At 53.0% G+C, this 16947-nt stretch overlaps 1 protein-coding gene across 2 annotated transcripts in view; it reads left to right on the top strand.

Annotated features, from left to right (window-relative positions):
- The window catches only part of FAH (fumarylacetoacetate hydrolase), a 33134-nt gene extending 16390 nt beyond the window's left edge, over positions 1 to 16744 (top strand). Inside the window, exons 8-14 of one of the 2 annotated variants that reach the window (XM_053595767.1) lie at positions 1526 to 1625; positions 2202 to 2332; positions 4249 to 4324; positions 6302 to 6348; positions 8433 to 8534; positions 9319 to 9436; positions 16548 to 16744. In XM_053595767.1, the coding sequence (XP_053451742.1) occupies positions 1526 to 1625; positions 2202 to 2332; positions 4249 to 4324; positions 6302 to 6348; positions 8433 to 8534; positions 9319 to 9436; positions 16548 to 16627 (654 nt within the window). In that variant the 3' untranslated portion in view covers positions 16628 to 16744. The remainder of the gene's footprint in view (positions 1 to 1525; positions 1626 to 2201; positions 2333 to 4248; positions 4325 to 6301; positions 6349 to 8432; positions 8535 to 9318; positions 9437 to 16547) is intronic. The other variant, XM_053595768.1, reaches the window with a different exon arrangement.
- The last annotated feature ends 203 nt before the right edge of the window (positions 16745 to 16947 follow it).

Raw genomic sequence — 16947 nt, 5'->3', positions numbered from 1 at the left:
GTGAGACATAATGCAGAGGAATCCCAATATCCTTCACCTGGCAACTTCCCGCATAACCGGGGCATAGCAGCACAGCCAGGGCATTGTCACTGGCTGTTAGCCCCATCACCCCAGGGGTTCCTTGTGCTGCTACAGGGCTGCCCTTTCTAAGAGGGACACTGAACTCTGGGCAGTCCCCAGATGAGAGGGAACCCGAGGGTTGTGGGCACTTGGGACTGTCTCAGCATTTGCTGGGCTGTCGGGTAACAATGATGGCGCCGGGCAGGGGCTGCAGGCAGGTGGGTGGAGGGCTTTCCCACAGGCCTGCGGTGGGTGCCTGTGGGTGGTGCCTTGGAAGCTCTGAGTGCCTCGTCACCGCAGGGGTAGGAGGAGAGTGAGGGCCACCCATTTGGGCTCCAGCGGTGGGAATCCGGGGTTGGCTGATATAGGCTGGAGACTTGGTCGGCTTTTCTAGAGCTCTCTGTTACAAGTTTGCTGCCCTGTGAGTTCTCTGGGTTTGGCAGAGGAGAGGAACAGGGTGGGAGAGGGTAACAGGGCATTCTGGCAGCCCTCTGCCTCCTGCTGCCTCCCTGGGGGTGCCCTGGGAGACCCCTGGTTTGGGGCCAGGGTCTTTTCTCAGGGAGAGTGAAGGACTGCAGGCAGATGCCCCACCAGTGCTGGCCCCTGTCTGGGGAGTTGGGGCAGATAAAGGCAAGAAGTCAGAGTGGGGGAAAGGGTCAGGGCAGAGAGCACAAACAACACAGGAGGAGGTGGATTCCTCAGTGGGATGGTGCTCTTGGGGGGTTTGTTTTTATCTCTCTCTTTTTTTTTTTTTAATCAGGGGGAGGCCCAGGCAGGGATCAAACTCACAACCCCCGGTTTGCAAGGCTAGCACTTAAACCACTGAACTGTGGCACCCAGCCTTTTTATTTTTAATCTTAATGAAAAATTTGCAATGTTTAAACACTGTCACTCAAGTTTCCAAATGCCATAGCCAAGTCTATGTGCCTTTGAAAGAGATGTCCCAGTTTCTCCCTGCTGCTATCCGGGTGTCCTTTTGGCTCACATATATGGTGCCCCTTATTATTTGCTTCAGACACAGCAGACAGCAGGGGGTCTGAGGCTGTTGGGTGTGCCCCATCAGGCGCTCTTTGCTGCAGTAAGGAGGCCGCCTTTGGATTGCCTGCGACATGGATATAAGCTCTGATATTTTCATTTCTCACAAGCTTCATGTGGTGTGAAGTCATAGTGTATGGGGTGAAGAGGACAGAGCGGGATGGCCTGGGATGCACTGGAGGAAAGAGAGGTTGCAGTGGCACTTGGGGCATGTGGAGGGCCCTGGTGGGCACAGCCACGCTGCTGCATGCTGCCCTTCTAGGCAGCTCCACGTGGGTTGCCACCTGGAAATACAGCAGCCTCTCCCAGGCCCCTGTGGCAGTCCTGCTCCTAGGGCAGGGCTTGGAAATGCCTGACCTTTGCTCTCTAGGTGACAAGGACCTGGGACTGCAGGTCAGCCTCGGGTTCTAATCAGCTTCCCCCACATCAGGCTTTCTTTGTAGGCCCCGGGAATAGACTTGGGGAGCTGATCCCCATCTCCAAGGCCCACGAGCACATCTTCGGGATGGTACTGATGAACGACTGGAGTGGTGATTACTGGGCCCTCTAAGTGCCAGCTGTGGGGGAGGCCAGGGGCAGGCTGGGGACTTGGGACACTTGCTCAGAAGCCAGGGATAGTTTCAGCTGCTGACCGGTGGCAGCAGGTGGTATAGTGGCGGAGACTGTGGGTTTAGGTATCAGACAGACTTCTGGCTGAGAGAACTTGGCCCAGTCCCATAATTTCTCTGAGCTTCAATTTTCTCTTAAGTTGATAGGGGTGTGCCTGACACCATAACTAGTATTTATTGGGCACTTATTATGTGTCAGTCTGCTTAATGCCCCACCTGTATTTTCCCACTGATACCTGCAAGGTAATGGTAATATTTCCATTTTACAGATGAGGAACTGAGGTTCACAGAGATTTCAGTTAGTTGCTAAGCTAAGATTTGAGGTTAACAGCCTTGCTGTCAGCCCTGTGCCATATGTAGGTGGGGCATGGTGCCCTGGGTCCCAGGAAGTGTCTCTCTCCCAGTGTGAAGATGAACTTCTAGCCCCTGCATGGGGGCTACCCCAACCACCTTTTGGCCCAATCAGCCTTTGTAAGTCCTGGGTCTGCCCCTCTGCAGCTCGAGACATTCAGAAGTGGGAGTACGTCCCTCTTGGGCCTTTCCTCGGGAAGAGTTTTGGAACCACCATCTCCCCGTGGGTGGTGCCCATGGACGCCCTCCTGCCCTTTGCTGTGCCCAATCCGGAGCAGGTGAGCACGCCTTCTGTGGGGAGCTGCCACTGCAGGCATGCAGACTGCTGGGAGCGGGGGGAGCACCCACCGTGAGTGTGCAGACTGCCAGGAGGGCAGCTCCGTGCCCACTACATGTGCACATTGGAGTGCCTTTGGGGATCCGGTCACTGTCACCTCCAGGCAGCTGTGGCATCCGTCACTCTCCCTTGTTTTTTTGCTCTCTAGCACAGTTCTTGGGGGAAAACAGAATTGTGTAAACTTCAGAACAGGAGAACTGGCCAGTTGGCAGGAGAAGGGGTCCCTGACAGTACCACCCCATTGCACAACTTCCTAGGTGGCCTTCAGTTTTGTTCTGTGCAAAGGGCACCCCCTGGAGCCCAACCCACAGAAAGCAATTTGAAGCCCAGCGGCAAGTGCGTGCCACCCCTGCAGCCCCCAAGTTCCTGCCTGGTGTTATCCTCCCTCCCTAGCCTGCTACAGCCTGGCCACAGCCCCACCCCATCACCAGCAGCTCCTGGCCAGAGTCACCTGTGACCGGATGTTCATGCCTCCTTCAGCATAGATGTCTTTGTGGCTGCATCCTCTTCCTAGGCATACTCTCACCTCTTGGCTTGGGGCACGTGACCTGCCCTGGTTCTCTGGTGTCCCTGAGTCCCAAAGTGCCCCCTCTGTCCTGCCTGTGGGGCCCAGCCATTTACACATCCTTCCAGACCATCTCTCTGGGCTCACTCCCTCAGGGCCTCCTCTGCCTCCCAGGCCGCGCTCTCTGAGGTCGCCTCACAGCTGCTGGGCTGCAAACAGATGGAGGTCTTTCCCTGCAGGGCAGATCCCCATGAAAGTCCTGTGGGGCTCTCATGCCGTTCCCCACACCCCCTCACTGTACCTGCCTCAGTCACCAAGACTTGTCCCCCTCTCCCTCTTTATGAGCCCCAGACGTTACCTCCTCTGCAGCTGGCAGCAGCCTGTGTGTCCCCCCTGCTGCTGCTGGGCCACAGCCTCCCCCAACTCATGCTTCAGTCCCCAGCTGCTGTCACGGGACACTGCTTTGCCCTGGCCAGAGATGTCTGGGCCTTGCATTTCCCTATGCCAGCCCTTCCCAAATACCATTTATGTGTAGTCCTCATGCCTCTTGCCCCTTCTGAACTATTATTTATTTCATGTTTTTCTTTTTTCTTTTTTTTTTTTTGAGACAGAGTCTTACTATGTTGCCCTTGGTAGAGTGCTGTGGCGACACAGCTCACAGCAACCTCCAGGTCCTCTTGGACTTAAGCAATTTTCTTGCCTCAGCTGAGACTATAGGCACCACAATATCTGGCTATATTTCATGTTTTTCTTTAGAGAAATTCTCAGTTAAAAACTTTAATATGTTGAGAAAAGGAACTTTATGTCCTGACATCACTAGCTCCTTTAATTATAAAAAGAAGCATGGAACTACTAAACTCACCAAAGCAACTTCATGTCCCACTAGTGACTTATGCACTTTGGGAAAACACTGCTTTTGGCCAAAGTGCAGATGTTCTGCCCAGCAGGTGACACTGCCTCCCTGGCTGGCGTGAGCACCAGTCGGGGCTGTCTGCCTCACTGACCACTCAGACCCTCTGCCTCCCCGAGCCCAGCCTTTCCCCCCACTGCCCACCTTCCTCAGCTCTCCCCTCGCCTGGCTTTCTGAGACAATCCCAGTTTGGCTCCTATGACCTTTGACCTGTGGGTACCCCTCCCTCAGTTGCTTCTCTCAAAGCCTGGCACATATGGCCCCTCCCATCCCATGCTGCAAGGACACCGTGTCCAGGGACACAACTCAGGGGCCCAGGAGAGGAGCTGCTTCTGCTGGCTTGGCCTTCTGTGCCATGGGGGGTGGGGGGGGGGCTTCAGAGGCCCAGCCTGGGCGAGCTCTGCCCTGTCAGTGACCTCTGTGCCATGCTCTGCCCTCACAGGATCCCAAGCCCCTGCCATACCTGCAGCATGACCAGCCCTACACGTTTGACATCAACCTCTCTGTTGCACTGAAAGGTACTCCATGGCGCAGGTGGTGTGCCCATGGGCTCCATGGGCATCTGTGTCCAGGCCCTGCCCCAGTGACTCCTGGGATTTGGCAAAGTAGGGGTGAGGGAGGGAGCTGTGACAGCCTGGAGATGTGTGTGGTTCCCTTGAAGGGAAGAAGCGGGTAGGGGACCCACTTGTGTCAAAAGGGAGCTTTGCTGGGCCTCGAGACATTAACCCTGTCACTGAGCTCTTAGTTCTTAGGACTGGAAGGTGTGGATTCCAGGACCTCTGTCTTCTTGTGAGTCCTCCTAGGGCCTGCCACCCAGGGGGTCCTGGCACTGCTCTCATAGCACCTCTGCCCTCACCCCCATGGGGGGGGCGGGCCTTCCACTGAGTGCCTGTTTGAGAGTCTGTCCTGGGCCTGCCCTGGGAGGCCTGGCTGAGCCCTCCCTCTTCATGGAGCCAGCACATTCAGCACCCCAGTTTCCATCCCAACCCAGCCCTGAGAGCCGCGCAGATGTGGTCCACATCCCCTGCGGCTGCTTAGCCTGGCACCAGCAACAGAGCAGCAGAGCATCAGTGATGGACACTCCGGAGGTCACGGCTCTGCTGCTGCCTGGCTAGGACTTTGGCCAAGTTACCCAACCTGCCCATGCCCTAGTTTGTCATCTGTGAAATGGGATCAGAACAGCATTGACCTTGTGATGTGTTGTGAGGGCTGAGCAAGTCAATTAACGTAAAGGTCATCACAGTGCCTGTACTTAAGGGCAGGTGTCATTTTCCAGTCCTTGTTGGGGGCCTCAGAGGGAGAGGATCTGACTGGTGGCCACACTCTGGCTGAGCCTCCTTTACTCCTTGGTTGCTCACCTCCTTTTGTCCTGTCTACGCACACTATGTCTTTCCCATGGGAGTGCTCCTGGCAGGAGGCTTCCTCCAGATGCTCCTTGGAGGAAAGGGCTGTTAGAAGGAGCCCTGTAGCACCTTAGTGGCTCTGGGAAACTGTGCTGGCCTCACTCTTTCATGTTCCAGTCGGAAAACTGAGGCTAGAGAGGATAAAGGACTCCTCCCACATCACTTAGTTGGCTAATGTCAAGGCTGGGACTGAATCCCATCATCCTGAGTTCTAGGCTGGTCTCCATCCACAGACGCACCCTTGGAGTGCCTTCCTGCCATGGTTTCCTTTAGATGTTGCCTCCTGCCTCTCCTGGGGCGAGCACATCCAGGGAAGGCCCTGTTGGGGGAGGGACAAGATCATCAAGAAAGCACAGTGTCTGGATATGTGGGCCTGAACGTGCAGTTCTGACGGTCCAAGTTGCGATCTGGGTGAAAGGGTCTCTGGAGGAGCCAGCTTGGGAGCCCCAGACTTTTTGCGTGCTAAGGAGCACACCTGCTCAGAGCCACCTCAGAGAGGAGGCCAGAGCCAAAGGGTGAAGCCTGATTTCGAGGGAGTAGAAGAGCTTTCTACTTGTCAGCACTGTTCTGAGTAGAACAGTGGTAACCTGGTAGCTTTGTGCGTGTGGATGCTCTGTGAATACTGCAAATGGGGAAGTAGCTCACTGCCTGTCACTGGAGCAGCTGGAGATGGGGCAGACAGGTGGCCCAGAAATCCAGAGGGCTTCTGAGGGGATAGTGGGTTCTCCTTGACCACAGATCACAAACAGGCTTTAGCTGGCACACTCTCTCTAGGTGATGTGTGGCTGCCGGGAGCACTGTGTTAAGAAGGGCTCCGAGGCCACACCAGGATTCAGAGGAACATGTGTGGGTGATCAGTGAATGTTGTCTGCTGTGGGTGCAGGAGGAGAAAGCGGTGGCCTGTGCTTGTGTATTTCCAATCCTGGACGAGGTCATCCCTGTGGAAGTGTCTCAGCTCTGATGTCCCTTGAGCTCACTCGTTTCCCAGGCTTACAGGCCACAGAGCTGCTCTGTGTGTCTCTGTGTGTGTTTTCCCGCCCGGCCTGTGGAATGCGGGCTTCCGCACTGAGCCTTCTCTTCTCTTCCTACCAGGAGAAGGAATGAGCCACACAGCCACCATATGCAGGTCCAATTTCAAGGTAAGCTCTGAGTGCTTGGATGGGCTCCCTGGCCCAGCAGGAGATCAGGATCCGTTTTGGGATGTGACAGAGGGTCAGCCCCTGAGCCTGGAGCTTCCACGGCCCTGTCTCTTTCTAGAAATGGTATGAGGCCACAGAGTTCCCTGGAGATGGAAGCTGCTTAGACGTGGCCAGCGATTTTCTTAGGTGACAATAGGTGATTCCATAGGGTCAAGTCCCTGATTTCTCCTGTTCTGCCTGGGACTGGATTAATGAGAGCAACTTTTTTTTTTTTTTAAATGAATTTTAATTGAACGATAACACAGGCAGATAAAAATGCACATGGCAGAAGTGCACAGCTTGAGGGAGCGTCACAAAGTGAGCGTCCCTGTGTAACCAGCACCCAGATCAGAAATGAGAAACTCCCATCATCTCAGCAAGTCAGCAGGCCCTCTCCCTCCTTCCCCCAGCAAGGTCACCTGTTTCCTGGCTTCCATTATCATATATTAATCTTGCCTGTTTTTCCATTTTTTTTTTTTTTTTGTATAGAGACAGAGTCTCACTTTATGGGCCTCGGTAGAGTGCCGTGGCATCACACAGCTCACAGCAACCTCCAACTCCTGGGCTTAAGTGATTCTCTTGCCTCAGCCTCCCAAGTAGCTGGGATTACAGGCGCCCGCCACAATGCCCAGCTATTTTTTGGTTGCAGTTCAGCCGGGGCCGGGTTTGAACCCGCCACCCTCGGTATATGGGGCCAGCGCCTTACTGACTGAGCCACAGGCGCCGCCCTGTTTTTCCATTTTCTAGCAATGGAATCATATAGCAGGTCTTGTTTTATGCCTGGCTCCTTGTGGTGGCATCATGCCCACAGTGATAGCTCATTTTGCTCATTGCCTTAAAGTGTTTCACTATGTGAATATCCCACAATTGATTGGTCCATTCTACTATTGCCGGACATTCAGTTGGTTCCATATTTTGGTTGTCGCAGAGTTGCTGTGACCACCTAGTACACACTTCCTGTGCACGGTCCTGCTGGGTGTGTACCCAGGAGTGGAACTGTTGTTCATAGAGGACATACGCACACTCAGCATGGGAACCTCCCATCTCCCAAAGTGCTCACCCGGATTTATACCCACTCGCAGCCCGTTGGCATTTCAGCTGCTCCATGTCCTCGTCAGCATGTGGTGGCATTTGCCTGTTCATTCCAGCCATTCTGGGGGACTGATTTCAGGTTGCATTTCCCTGCTGAGGGATGCAAGTGGGTGCCTTTGTCATGTGCTGATGGATGCAAGTGGGTGCCTTTGTCGTGTGCTGACGGATGCAAGTGGGTGCCTTTGTCGTGTGCTGATGGATGCAAGTGGGTGCCTTTGTCATGTGTTTACCATCTGTTTAAGGCCACTGGAATACCCTCTGAATCCCTGCATTCCTATTCCCCCTTGTCTCCCTTTAATCTGACATTATTCTGGACTGCATATGCTATTAAGAAGCAATAAGGGGGCCTGTTGAGGGGGCTCATGGCTAAGAACTATCTCTGGTCTAATGTTGGACGGGCAGATCTAGGTGGCTCAGGACTTGCTGCTTCTGAGCCTCTCAGTGGCCACGTGGCTCCTTGGCCTTCTTTGTCCATAGCCCAGCCTCCCTGACTGCTCCTTCCTTCCTCAGACTGCTCTGAGGTCATATTAGAATCATTCTGCTCCATTGCCCAGTGTCCCCTCCACTGGGGAGATAAGCGAGTGGGGCATTTGTTCACAAGAAACATCTGCCAAAGTGAGGACCTAGGGCTCAAGGGTGTCCATGGGCAGCTCCGAATCACATACAGATGGGGATGCTGCTGGCTGGGGGTGGCGCAGTGAGGGGGGCTCTCAGGCAGTGCTTCTTGGAGAAGGAGGCGGTGGAGGAACTCATCTCCTGAAGGAGGCGGTGGAGAAACTCATCTCCTGAAGGAGGTGGGAGAGAGCTCGGGAGGTCCCCAGGCAGCTGTCCAGGAGGACAGTGTGTTGTTGCTCTAAGGGACCAGGGAGACCTGTCTGGGGAAGCCAGGGAAGAGTGTGGTGAGTGGGTGAGGGTGAGTGTGCACCTGCGGCCCCACTGTGTGCCTCCCGCAGTATATGTACTGGACGATGCTGCAGCAGCTCACGCATCATTCTGTCAATGGCTGCAATCTGCAGCCGGGGGACCTCTTGGCTTCTGGAACCATCAGTGGGCCGGTGAGTACTGTGTTGCCTTGCAAAACACCCCTATTCCCCAGACACAGACCCCTCGGCTTGCCCTGGAGAAGGAATGGCAAACCCAGGGTGGGTGTATCTTACTACCCCATCTTCCTCATAATCTCATCCCTCACTGGGTACAGGAGGGCCTTCTCTTCCAAATTCCAGCCTATGGAGGAAGCTGGCATGGGAATGGGAGGCTGGGTCTCTGCCTCCATAAGGAACAGTCACAGTGGCACGTGGATAGTCAGGAAACTGACACCGACTTGATTGTCGCCATCTCTCACTGCACCCTCCCGGGATAAGGTGGTCACACTGCACGTCCCTTCCCACCTTTCCATGCCTCTGTAAACCAGGATAGAGTTTCAGAACCTTCACAGTTGATGACCCTGGGGTGTGATGTGTGACAGTGACTGCCTGCAAGGCCCTGCCGCACCCTCTCATTCAAGGAGCACTCTCCGCCCAGGAGGGCGGCCTTGAGCATCATAGTGTGTGGGTGGCAGGAAGGGGCATTGGTGGCGGGGGGACTGGGCACCCTGGTTCACAGTCCTGAATGAAGGCTGCCCCTGGTGGGAAGGCCACCTGCCTGCAGGGGGATGGGGCAGAGTGCCCAGTCTCGAGGGCCTATCCACAGCAGTCCCACTGAGACTGAAGGGCATGAAGTCTCCCAGCCCTTGCTCAGACCCGTTCCAGGTCTTCCTGAGCACTGTTCATAGCAAAGCTGACACGCCCACCCTCCCTGATGTAAATACTTGTGACTCTGTTTTCCTTTGCTGTTACAAAGGAACCAGAAAGCTTTGGCTCCATGCTGGAGCTGTCTTGGAGGGGGACGAAGCCCATAGAGCTGGGGAATGGACAGACGAGGAAGTTCCTGCAGGACGGGGATGAAGTCATCATCACAGGTGAGGCTGCCCGAGGCAGGCATCTTTCCTCTCCCTGTGCGCGCTGTTCTAGCCATGGGCGCTCCCACCGTCTGTCCTGATGCATCCCTACTGCGTTCCCAAGTTCCTGTCTGCAGGTTCTGTGCTTCTCGTCAGCCTTAGCTACTGGGACTCCAAACGTGAGTCTCCATGTGCCAAAAAGACTGTAGAAGTTCTTCTTGTTTTCCCTCCTCACTAGCTAAGTTATAAACAAATGCCAGGTTTCTCATTGTCCAGACTTCATGGCAAACCCTGCAGAGACTCTGTGACCCATGACTGGGTTCAAAGGAGGCACAGCGGGGCCAGTGCATGGGACTTCTCTACAGCCTGTTCCAAGGAGACGAAGGGGCCTCTTAAACCTCTGGGACCATCCTGTCAGCCATATATTATTAATAGAGGGGATAGGCACCCTAATGGCCAGCAGCACATGATTGAGAGTCAGGAAGACATGGTTTAGACTCCTAGACCCACCAGCTGTGTGGCCTTAGCTCAGTTGGCTAACCTTTATGAGACTTGGTTTTCCTCATCTTTCAGATAGAATTAATAATACAATACTTAGCCTCACAGCATAGCTGTGAGGACTAAATGAACTTGCTTATTTGTTTAGTAGACATTTATGGAGTGCTTACATGGGGATTCCATGATGAAAGGACAGAAGAAGTTGGCCAGGGGCGGTGGCTCCCGCCTGTGATCCCAGCACTCTGGGAGGATTGCCTGAGCTCAGGAGTTTGAGACCAGCCTGAGCAAGAGTGAGACCCTGTCTCTATTAAAAATAGAAAAACTAGGCAGGCATTATGGCAGGTGCCCAGCTACTCAGGGGCTGAGGCAGGAGGATCACTTGAACCCAGGAGTTTGAGGTTGCTGTAAGGTATGATGCCACAGCACTCTACCAGGGCACAGAGTGAGACTCTGCCTCAAAAAAAAAAAAAAAAAAGGCAGATGAGGTCCCTGTTCTTATCTTCTGGTGTCATACATGCACCATGTTACAGATGAGAACACAAAGTGCGTTAAATGCCTGGCCTAAGATCTCACAGCCAGTACATAATTGTATCTAGTTTTCCTTCCAGGCAGCTTTTGTCTTCAGAACCCATCAGAGGGCATGTTGTGAGTGCTTAAAAATGGCAGTGATCCTCATTGTCATCTTTGTCTTTGCCACTTTTTCCTGAACCCAGTTTTTAGAAGGCCAGTATCTTGACCCCTTTCCATGAAGCAATGGGGTCCCTGCCTGGGAGTCGGTGATGCCGCCTCACACAGCCCTGCCTTTTCACTCACATGCCGAGTTCTGCTCTCCACCTGCCAGCCACTCGTTTCCCGTTGGATGCCTTACCCACACTCCTTCCTTGACGCTGTCTTGGGCTAGAACCCTGGTCCCATTTCACCAGCATCCTTCTAGAGTGCCCTCCCAATTCTGTGCACCTAACCTGCCCCAGACCATCCCTCCCTGCCTGGAATCCTGGGAGAGCTTAACACCAGCTCCCGTCCTGCTCTGGGTGCCTTCATATTTGCTTCCCCTGTTACTCTTCTGCTTAAGATCTCCCTGTTGCCCATTTCATCACGTTCATAATCTTGTCTGATTCTGTCCTACCCACTTGACCACATTCTAATACATAACCCTCTGCTGTAGGAGAACTACTTTTTAAAAATATTAATATCAGGGTATATAATTAGGCACTGTTACTTGCCTTTGTAAGACTAAGGCGTAGCTAGGTCCTTCACCCAGGTGTACCGTACACCCACCCACTGTCACCCCTGGGAAGGAACCTGCCGACCCGCCTCCCTCCTTCTTGTGAGCAGGTAGTTGTTAATCTACTAGTTTCAGTCTGTGTTGAGCATGTGTGATGCCTGTCTTTCTCTTCTTGTGATACTTTACTCAGGACAGGGAGCTCTAACTCCATCCAAGCTGTCATAAAGGATACAAAATCTCCATGGCATCCATACACCACAGTTTATCAATCCACTCGTGGATTGATGGACACTTGGGTTGTTTCCGCATCTTGGGGATTGTATATTGAGCTCTGATAAACATTCACATGCAAATGTCCATATGGTAAAGTGATTTTCTTTTCTTCTGGATAGACTTGGGATCCCAGTGGAAGGGATTGGTACCAGGTCTATCTTTAGCTCTTTGAGGATTGTACTTCTTCCATAAAGGCTATCCTGGTTTCAGAACTGCTTTTTTTCACTGCCTGCAAACCTTAGCCGCCCCGCCCAGCCCCACCTTGCTCCTGGGGTGTGCAGGTAGAGCCCATTTCTCCACACTTCATCCCTGGCCTGGAGTACCGGCATGGGCGAGGTGGAGGATCAGCAGCTGCTGTCTTGAGCTCCCTCTGGGGTCAGTTTCTGTGCTTAACTAAGAGCTGGTGTTAGGGTCCTGTGGCTGCTCTGACAAATCACTACCAGCTTTGTGGCTGAAAACAATGAAGCTCTAATCTTTCACAGATCTAAAGGTCAGAGGTTCAAATCCCAAGTGTCAGCAGGGCCGTGCTCTCTAGCAGTGGTTCTCAACCTGTGGGTCATGACCCCTTTTTAACAATGAAAATACACTGCGGCATTAGGAAGGTTGAGAAGCACTGCTAGAGGCTGGTGGGAGAGTCTGCCCTTGCCTTTCTCAGCTGTGCTTGCATTCTTCGGCTTGTGATGGCTTCACTCCGATCTCTGCCTCCACGGCCACCTGGCCACCTCTTCCCCTGGCTCATCTTCTTCTGCTTCTCTCATTTTAGGGCCCACCCAGACAATCTCCTCATTTTAATATCCCTAACTTAATCATATCTCCAAAACATTTACCGTGTAAGGTAACATTCGCAGGTTCGAGGGATTAGGACCTGGCATCTTTGGGGACCATACTTTAGACCACTGCAGAGCTCTTGGGGGGCAAGTCTTCATCTGAGAAGCAGCGACATCAGGGGTGCTCAGCGTGGCTGCTGGTTTGTTGACTAAATGAAACAAAGTGGATTTGGAGAAAAGATGCAGGCAGAGCTCAAGATAGCCACAACCGATGCCCAGAATTAGTTGACCCAGAATTAGTTGACATTAGTTGACATTTTCCCTGCTATTTCTATAATAATTTTTCTAATTCCAATGTAACTATATTTTCTGAGCATCTGAGAGGGGTCAACCATGTTGGCTGCGGGTGCCTACCCCACTGTCTTTATTTCACTCTGTACTCACATGAGCCCCTTGGTAGTACAGTGTTGCCCTGATTTTGCAGAATGGAACATGTAGGCTGATAGAGGGAAGGTTCTTGCCAAAAGTCACACGACTGTGAAAAACCTAGTTGGCCTGAGGTCTTCCAGTCAAGCTTCCACTTTTGTTTCTGGTGTCTCTGTGGTGCCTGCCAGACCTGCCTCAGGCCTTGGTCATGCATCTGTGAACTGAGGGAAAGCATTTTCTGAACTTTCGATCTGGGGAAAAGAAGGGGATGGGGTAGCAGAGGAGCATATTATGACTTTCGCTCCTGTTTTCAGTGTGAGAAGGACCCCTGACGGAGCCACATTAGACCAGGCAGCCATTCAGGGACTGGAAGAAAGGGGGCTGGCGCTTAAGCAGTTGGGATTGACATGTGTTCTTAACATTGGAGCCAGAGAAGTTGGGAAAAGAAGCCAAGATGCTGTGAGGTGCATTGACCTGCGTGTTTGTACAGTGCCTTGCTCCAGAGGGTTTACGGAGGCCATTCGTAAATGGAATTCACGAGAGGCCTCTGTAAACCCTCTTTCCTTGAATTTTTAAAGCTCCTTTTTCCCGAGCATGGTCCTGCCTCTGCACCCTGGGACCCAGCCCTCCCCAGGGATTCTGTGCCCGGCAAGGAAAGCAGTGATGCAGGGACAGACAGGACCAGACAGAGATGGAGGCTGACCAGATGGAGGAATTCAAGGAAAGGCACTTCCTTGGATCTGAAGAAGTATGTGTTGGCAAGAGAAGAGGGAAATGGGACAGGTGGGTGGAATTCCATCAGCGTCAGCAGACGGCCCTGCCCTCAACTTCCAGGACCTCCCTGAGCTCTTGGCCCTTCAAGCTCCCTTGTGCTTGATAGCCACATGTGGTTCTGTTTGCTCTCGCCCAGCTTTCTTCCTACTTGTCCCACTGCACCTGCTCAGATGCCCTCACAGCCACCTCACCATCCCCCTGCCTTCTCATCATGGGTGGCCATTCCCCAAATCAGTCTCTAAAGGTCAGGAATGTGCTGCGGCTTTGGGAAGTGCCGGTATCAGCTGACACCTGTAGCACCTGCTGCAGGCTGGATGCTGCCCCATAGGCTCCATGTGGAATACATTTTATATTCTTACCGCAACAGGTGCTCTTATGATCCCCCTCTCATGCCTGGGATGGATGAGCCAGGAAAAAGCTGCACACTGACCTGGGTAAAGGGGGGCCAGGGCTTGAGCCAGGTGGTGGCTGCAGACCCTATGTGCCAGCCACAGTGTCCAGTGTCCTCTTTCCTCCCTACGTGGTGTGCTCTTATTCTCACTTCTAAGATCATCCAACAACCGCAAAATGTTCAGCAGGAGAGACCATGGTGCTGACCCCGCACTGTGGCTGACGCCTTCCTCACTGTCCATCATATTTTCCATGTGTTGGTAGTTGTGGTTAGTCACTCTTCTTTCTTGGTATCTAAAACTATCTGGGAACACCATCCAGACAGAAATCTCCCCTCTTGCCCTGCAGGCTCCTGGTGGTGGCGTCCATCTGGTCAGCCTCCATCTCTGTCTGGTCCTGTCTGTCCCTGCATCACTGCTTCCCTTGCTGGGCACAGAATCCCTGGGGAGGGCTGGGTCCCAGGCTGCAGAGGCAGGACCATGTGCGGGGAAAAAGGAGCTTTAAAAATGCTGCAGTTCAAGTCAGTTACTTTAATTGGTATTTCATGAATTTCTGCTGGGCGTTGGTTTTATGTAATAGGCCATTGTCCTCCCCAGGGTAGGGCTGTTTCTGAGCATTGAGGTCCAAAAGTGACTGACAGAAAAATAATGATACAAAGGAGCAGAATAGACGAAAATAATGCTCCTGACAAAGGGCATCCCTGCAGGCTGTCCCGTGTGGGTCACGGATGTGTCCCTGCAGGTTGTCGGTGTGTGGGTCACGGATGTGTCCCTGCAGGTTGTCGGCGTGTGGGTCACGGTATGCCTCAGCCCAGGAGGCTGGCTCCAGTGTGCTGGTGCCAGCCAGGGCCTGGATCAGCTTGGGCCACAGGATGAAAACCTCTGGAGATGCCTGCTGTGGTGCCTGAGCTGTCACCTTTATAGAGAAGGCCAGTGGTCAGAGCGGCCTGAGCCAGGAGGGCCATTCAGATGCCTGGCAGGTGAAGGGAGAGGTCTGAGGAGACAGGCTATGAATGAGCTCCTGCTGAGGAGAGGCTATCCCTGTGTTGGCCCCGTGAGAGAAGCTGTCCCAAGTTGGCCAGGAGGCTGAGAGAGGCTGTCCCCATGTTGGCCAGGAGGCTGAGAGAGGCTGTCCCTGTGTTGGCCAGGAGGGCTTGTTAAGGGTGTTACTGACCCTGTTGGACAAACTGCCTTTGAGCCCAGTGTCCAGATGGCTGCTAGCCCGCTCGGGACTGGGCTTGATTTCTCTCTCCTGGCCGCTGCCACTCCCTGCTTCCTCCTCACACTGGGAGCAGGAGGCACTGTTTCCAATGTGGGGCTGTGTTCAGCATGTGAGGGCATGTGGTGGTGTCCTTCTGTCTTCGTGCTGCCCTGGCAGTGCCTCATCTGGTCTCTGCGGGTCTCAGGCCCTGGAGAAGCATTTCTGTGCAGCGAGTCTGAGGACCTCTGTATCAGTGTCACTCTAATAAGTCTGTCATGCTGCAGACCCTCCATGTCACCTCATTGCCCTCCGGGTGAGGTTCAAAGCCCTGAACGTGGCTTCACAGAGTGCACGCCCAGGTCTCCGCCTTTGCATATGCTGTCCCCTCTGTCTCGAATGCCCTCGGCAGTATGTCCTCCCTCGGGAGCTTCTGTCTGCCAGCCAAGGCCAGCGCAGATGCTCCCTCCTTCTCCCACTGAGTGGACCTTCCTCAGAACAGGGATGTGCTTCTTTTCCCTGCTTTTCCATCACTCTTGTTGTAATGGAGTTGAATGAATGAAACTAACATTTATTAGTTTCTGAGCTGTAGTGGGGATTTCACTGAAATATTTAATCCAATCCTTACAACCTTGGAAGATAAGCATTGTTATTCCTGTTTATGGATCAGGGGGCTGAGTTCTGAAGTAAAACAAATTGTCCCCAGTCACCCAGCCCATAAGGTCATAATAGCTGACACTCAGAGGCAGTTACCATTGGCCACTCACTGTTCTCAGAGTTTTCCTTTTTTTTTTCTCCCAAATGTAAGCATGCTTTATGTAAGATTCATCAAAAACCATTTTCTTTCACTGAGTGGAAAGGTTTGACAAAGAAACACGTTTGCTAGACAACATTGAGAATGTTTTAAAAACATTTTTCTTTGTCCATTGGTTCATATTACACATGTTTACACATGAAGATATAAAAGGCAAATATAAGCAGACTTCTTTAAAGATTCAGCATAAGATGTTTTCTTTCTGTGAATGGAAGCATTTGACAGAGTGATGTTTGTATGCTAACATTTAGAATAAATTATTAGAACATGTTTCTCTCTCCAGTGCACCCAGATGTTTCTGTGCATTAGCTCATGCCATTCCTGTAGCAGTCCTGTGCCATGGTGCTATCGTTAGATCCATTTCTCAGATAAGGAAACTGAGGTCTGGAGAGACCCAAGGTCACAAAGCCAGTAGGTGGAAGAGCTGGGTCTTGGACTCCGGCAGTCTGGCTTCAGGCTAGTTAAGGACCAAGGACTGAACCCAAACCCATGTGGGGAGGATTGACCACCATCAAAGAAGCTATCAAGTCTTGAAGTGCCTCTGGAGGCTCTGGGCTGCGGGTTGGGCCCATGGCTCCCTCTCAGATGCTCCAGCTTGCAGCGCTGCCTCTGAGAGGCTTATTCCTCTGTTCAGGAGACGCGTGTGTCCCGCCAGTGCCGCCTTCCTGCCTGGGCCCAGCCTCGTGCTGACCGGCGTTGCAGCTGCCTGTGCACTGGTTCTGGTGAGTCCAGTGTGCCGTGACTAACCCCTGTCCTCCTCTGTTGCAGGACACTGTCAAGGAGATGGTTACCGTGTCGGCTTTGGCCAGTGTGCTGGTAAAGTGCTGCCGGCGCTCTCACCAGCCTGAGATTCTCTCTGCTCTTCTGGAAACAAAGAGCCGAAGCCGCCCCACTGCTGACCGGGGCCTCCCTCCCGCTGTCAGCCCCTCCTGCACTCAGTGGTCAATAAAGCCCTGTTTCTTGTGCCCTGTGCTGAGGCCGCACGGCCATAAATGCGGCTGACCCCAGGGTCAAAGCATGCACACATCCCTCGTGGACACTCAGTAATTTTTCTCATTTTTATGAGTAGGTTGAGGGTCTTTGTGTAGTTTGCTCACCAAACATCTGGGGCTCCCAGTTTCCTCTGGAAAGTGGAAAGAGAACAGCATCTGAATTAGTCAGGGCTCTC

Source organism: Nycticebus coucang, chromosome 6 (assembly GCF_027406575.1).
Source record: "Nycticebus coucang isolate mNycCou1 chromosome 6, mNycCou1.pri, whole genome shotgun sequence".
NCBI lineage: Eukaryota > Metazoa > Chordata > Mammalia > Primates > Lorisidae > Nycticebus > Nycticebus coucang.
The sequence above is the reverse complement of the archived record's forward strand: the minus strand, read 5'-3'. Positions and strand labels throughout refer to the sequence as shown.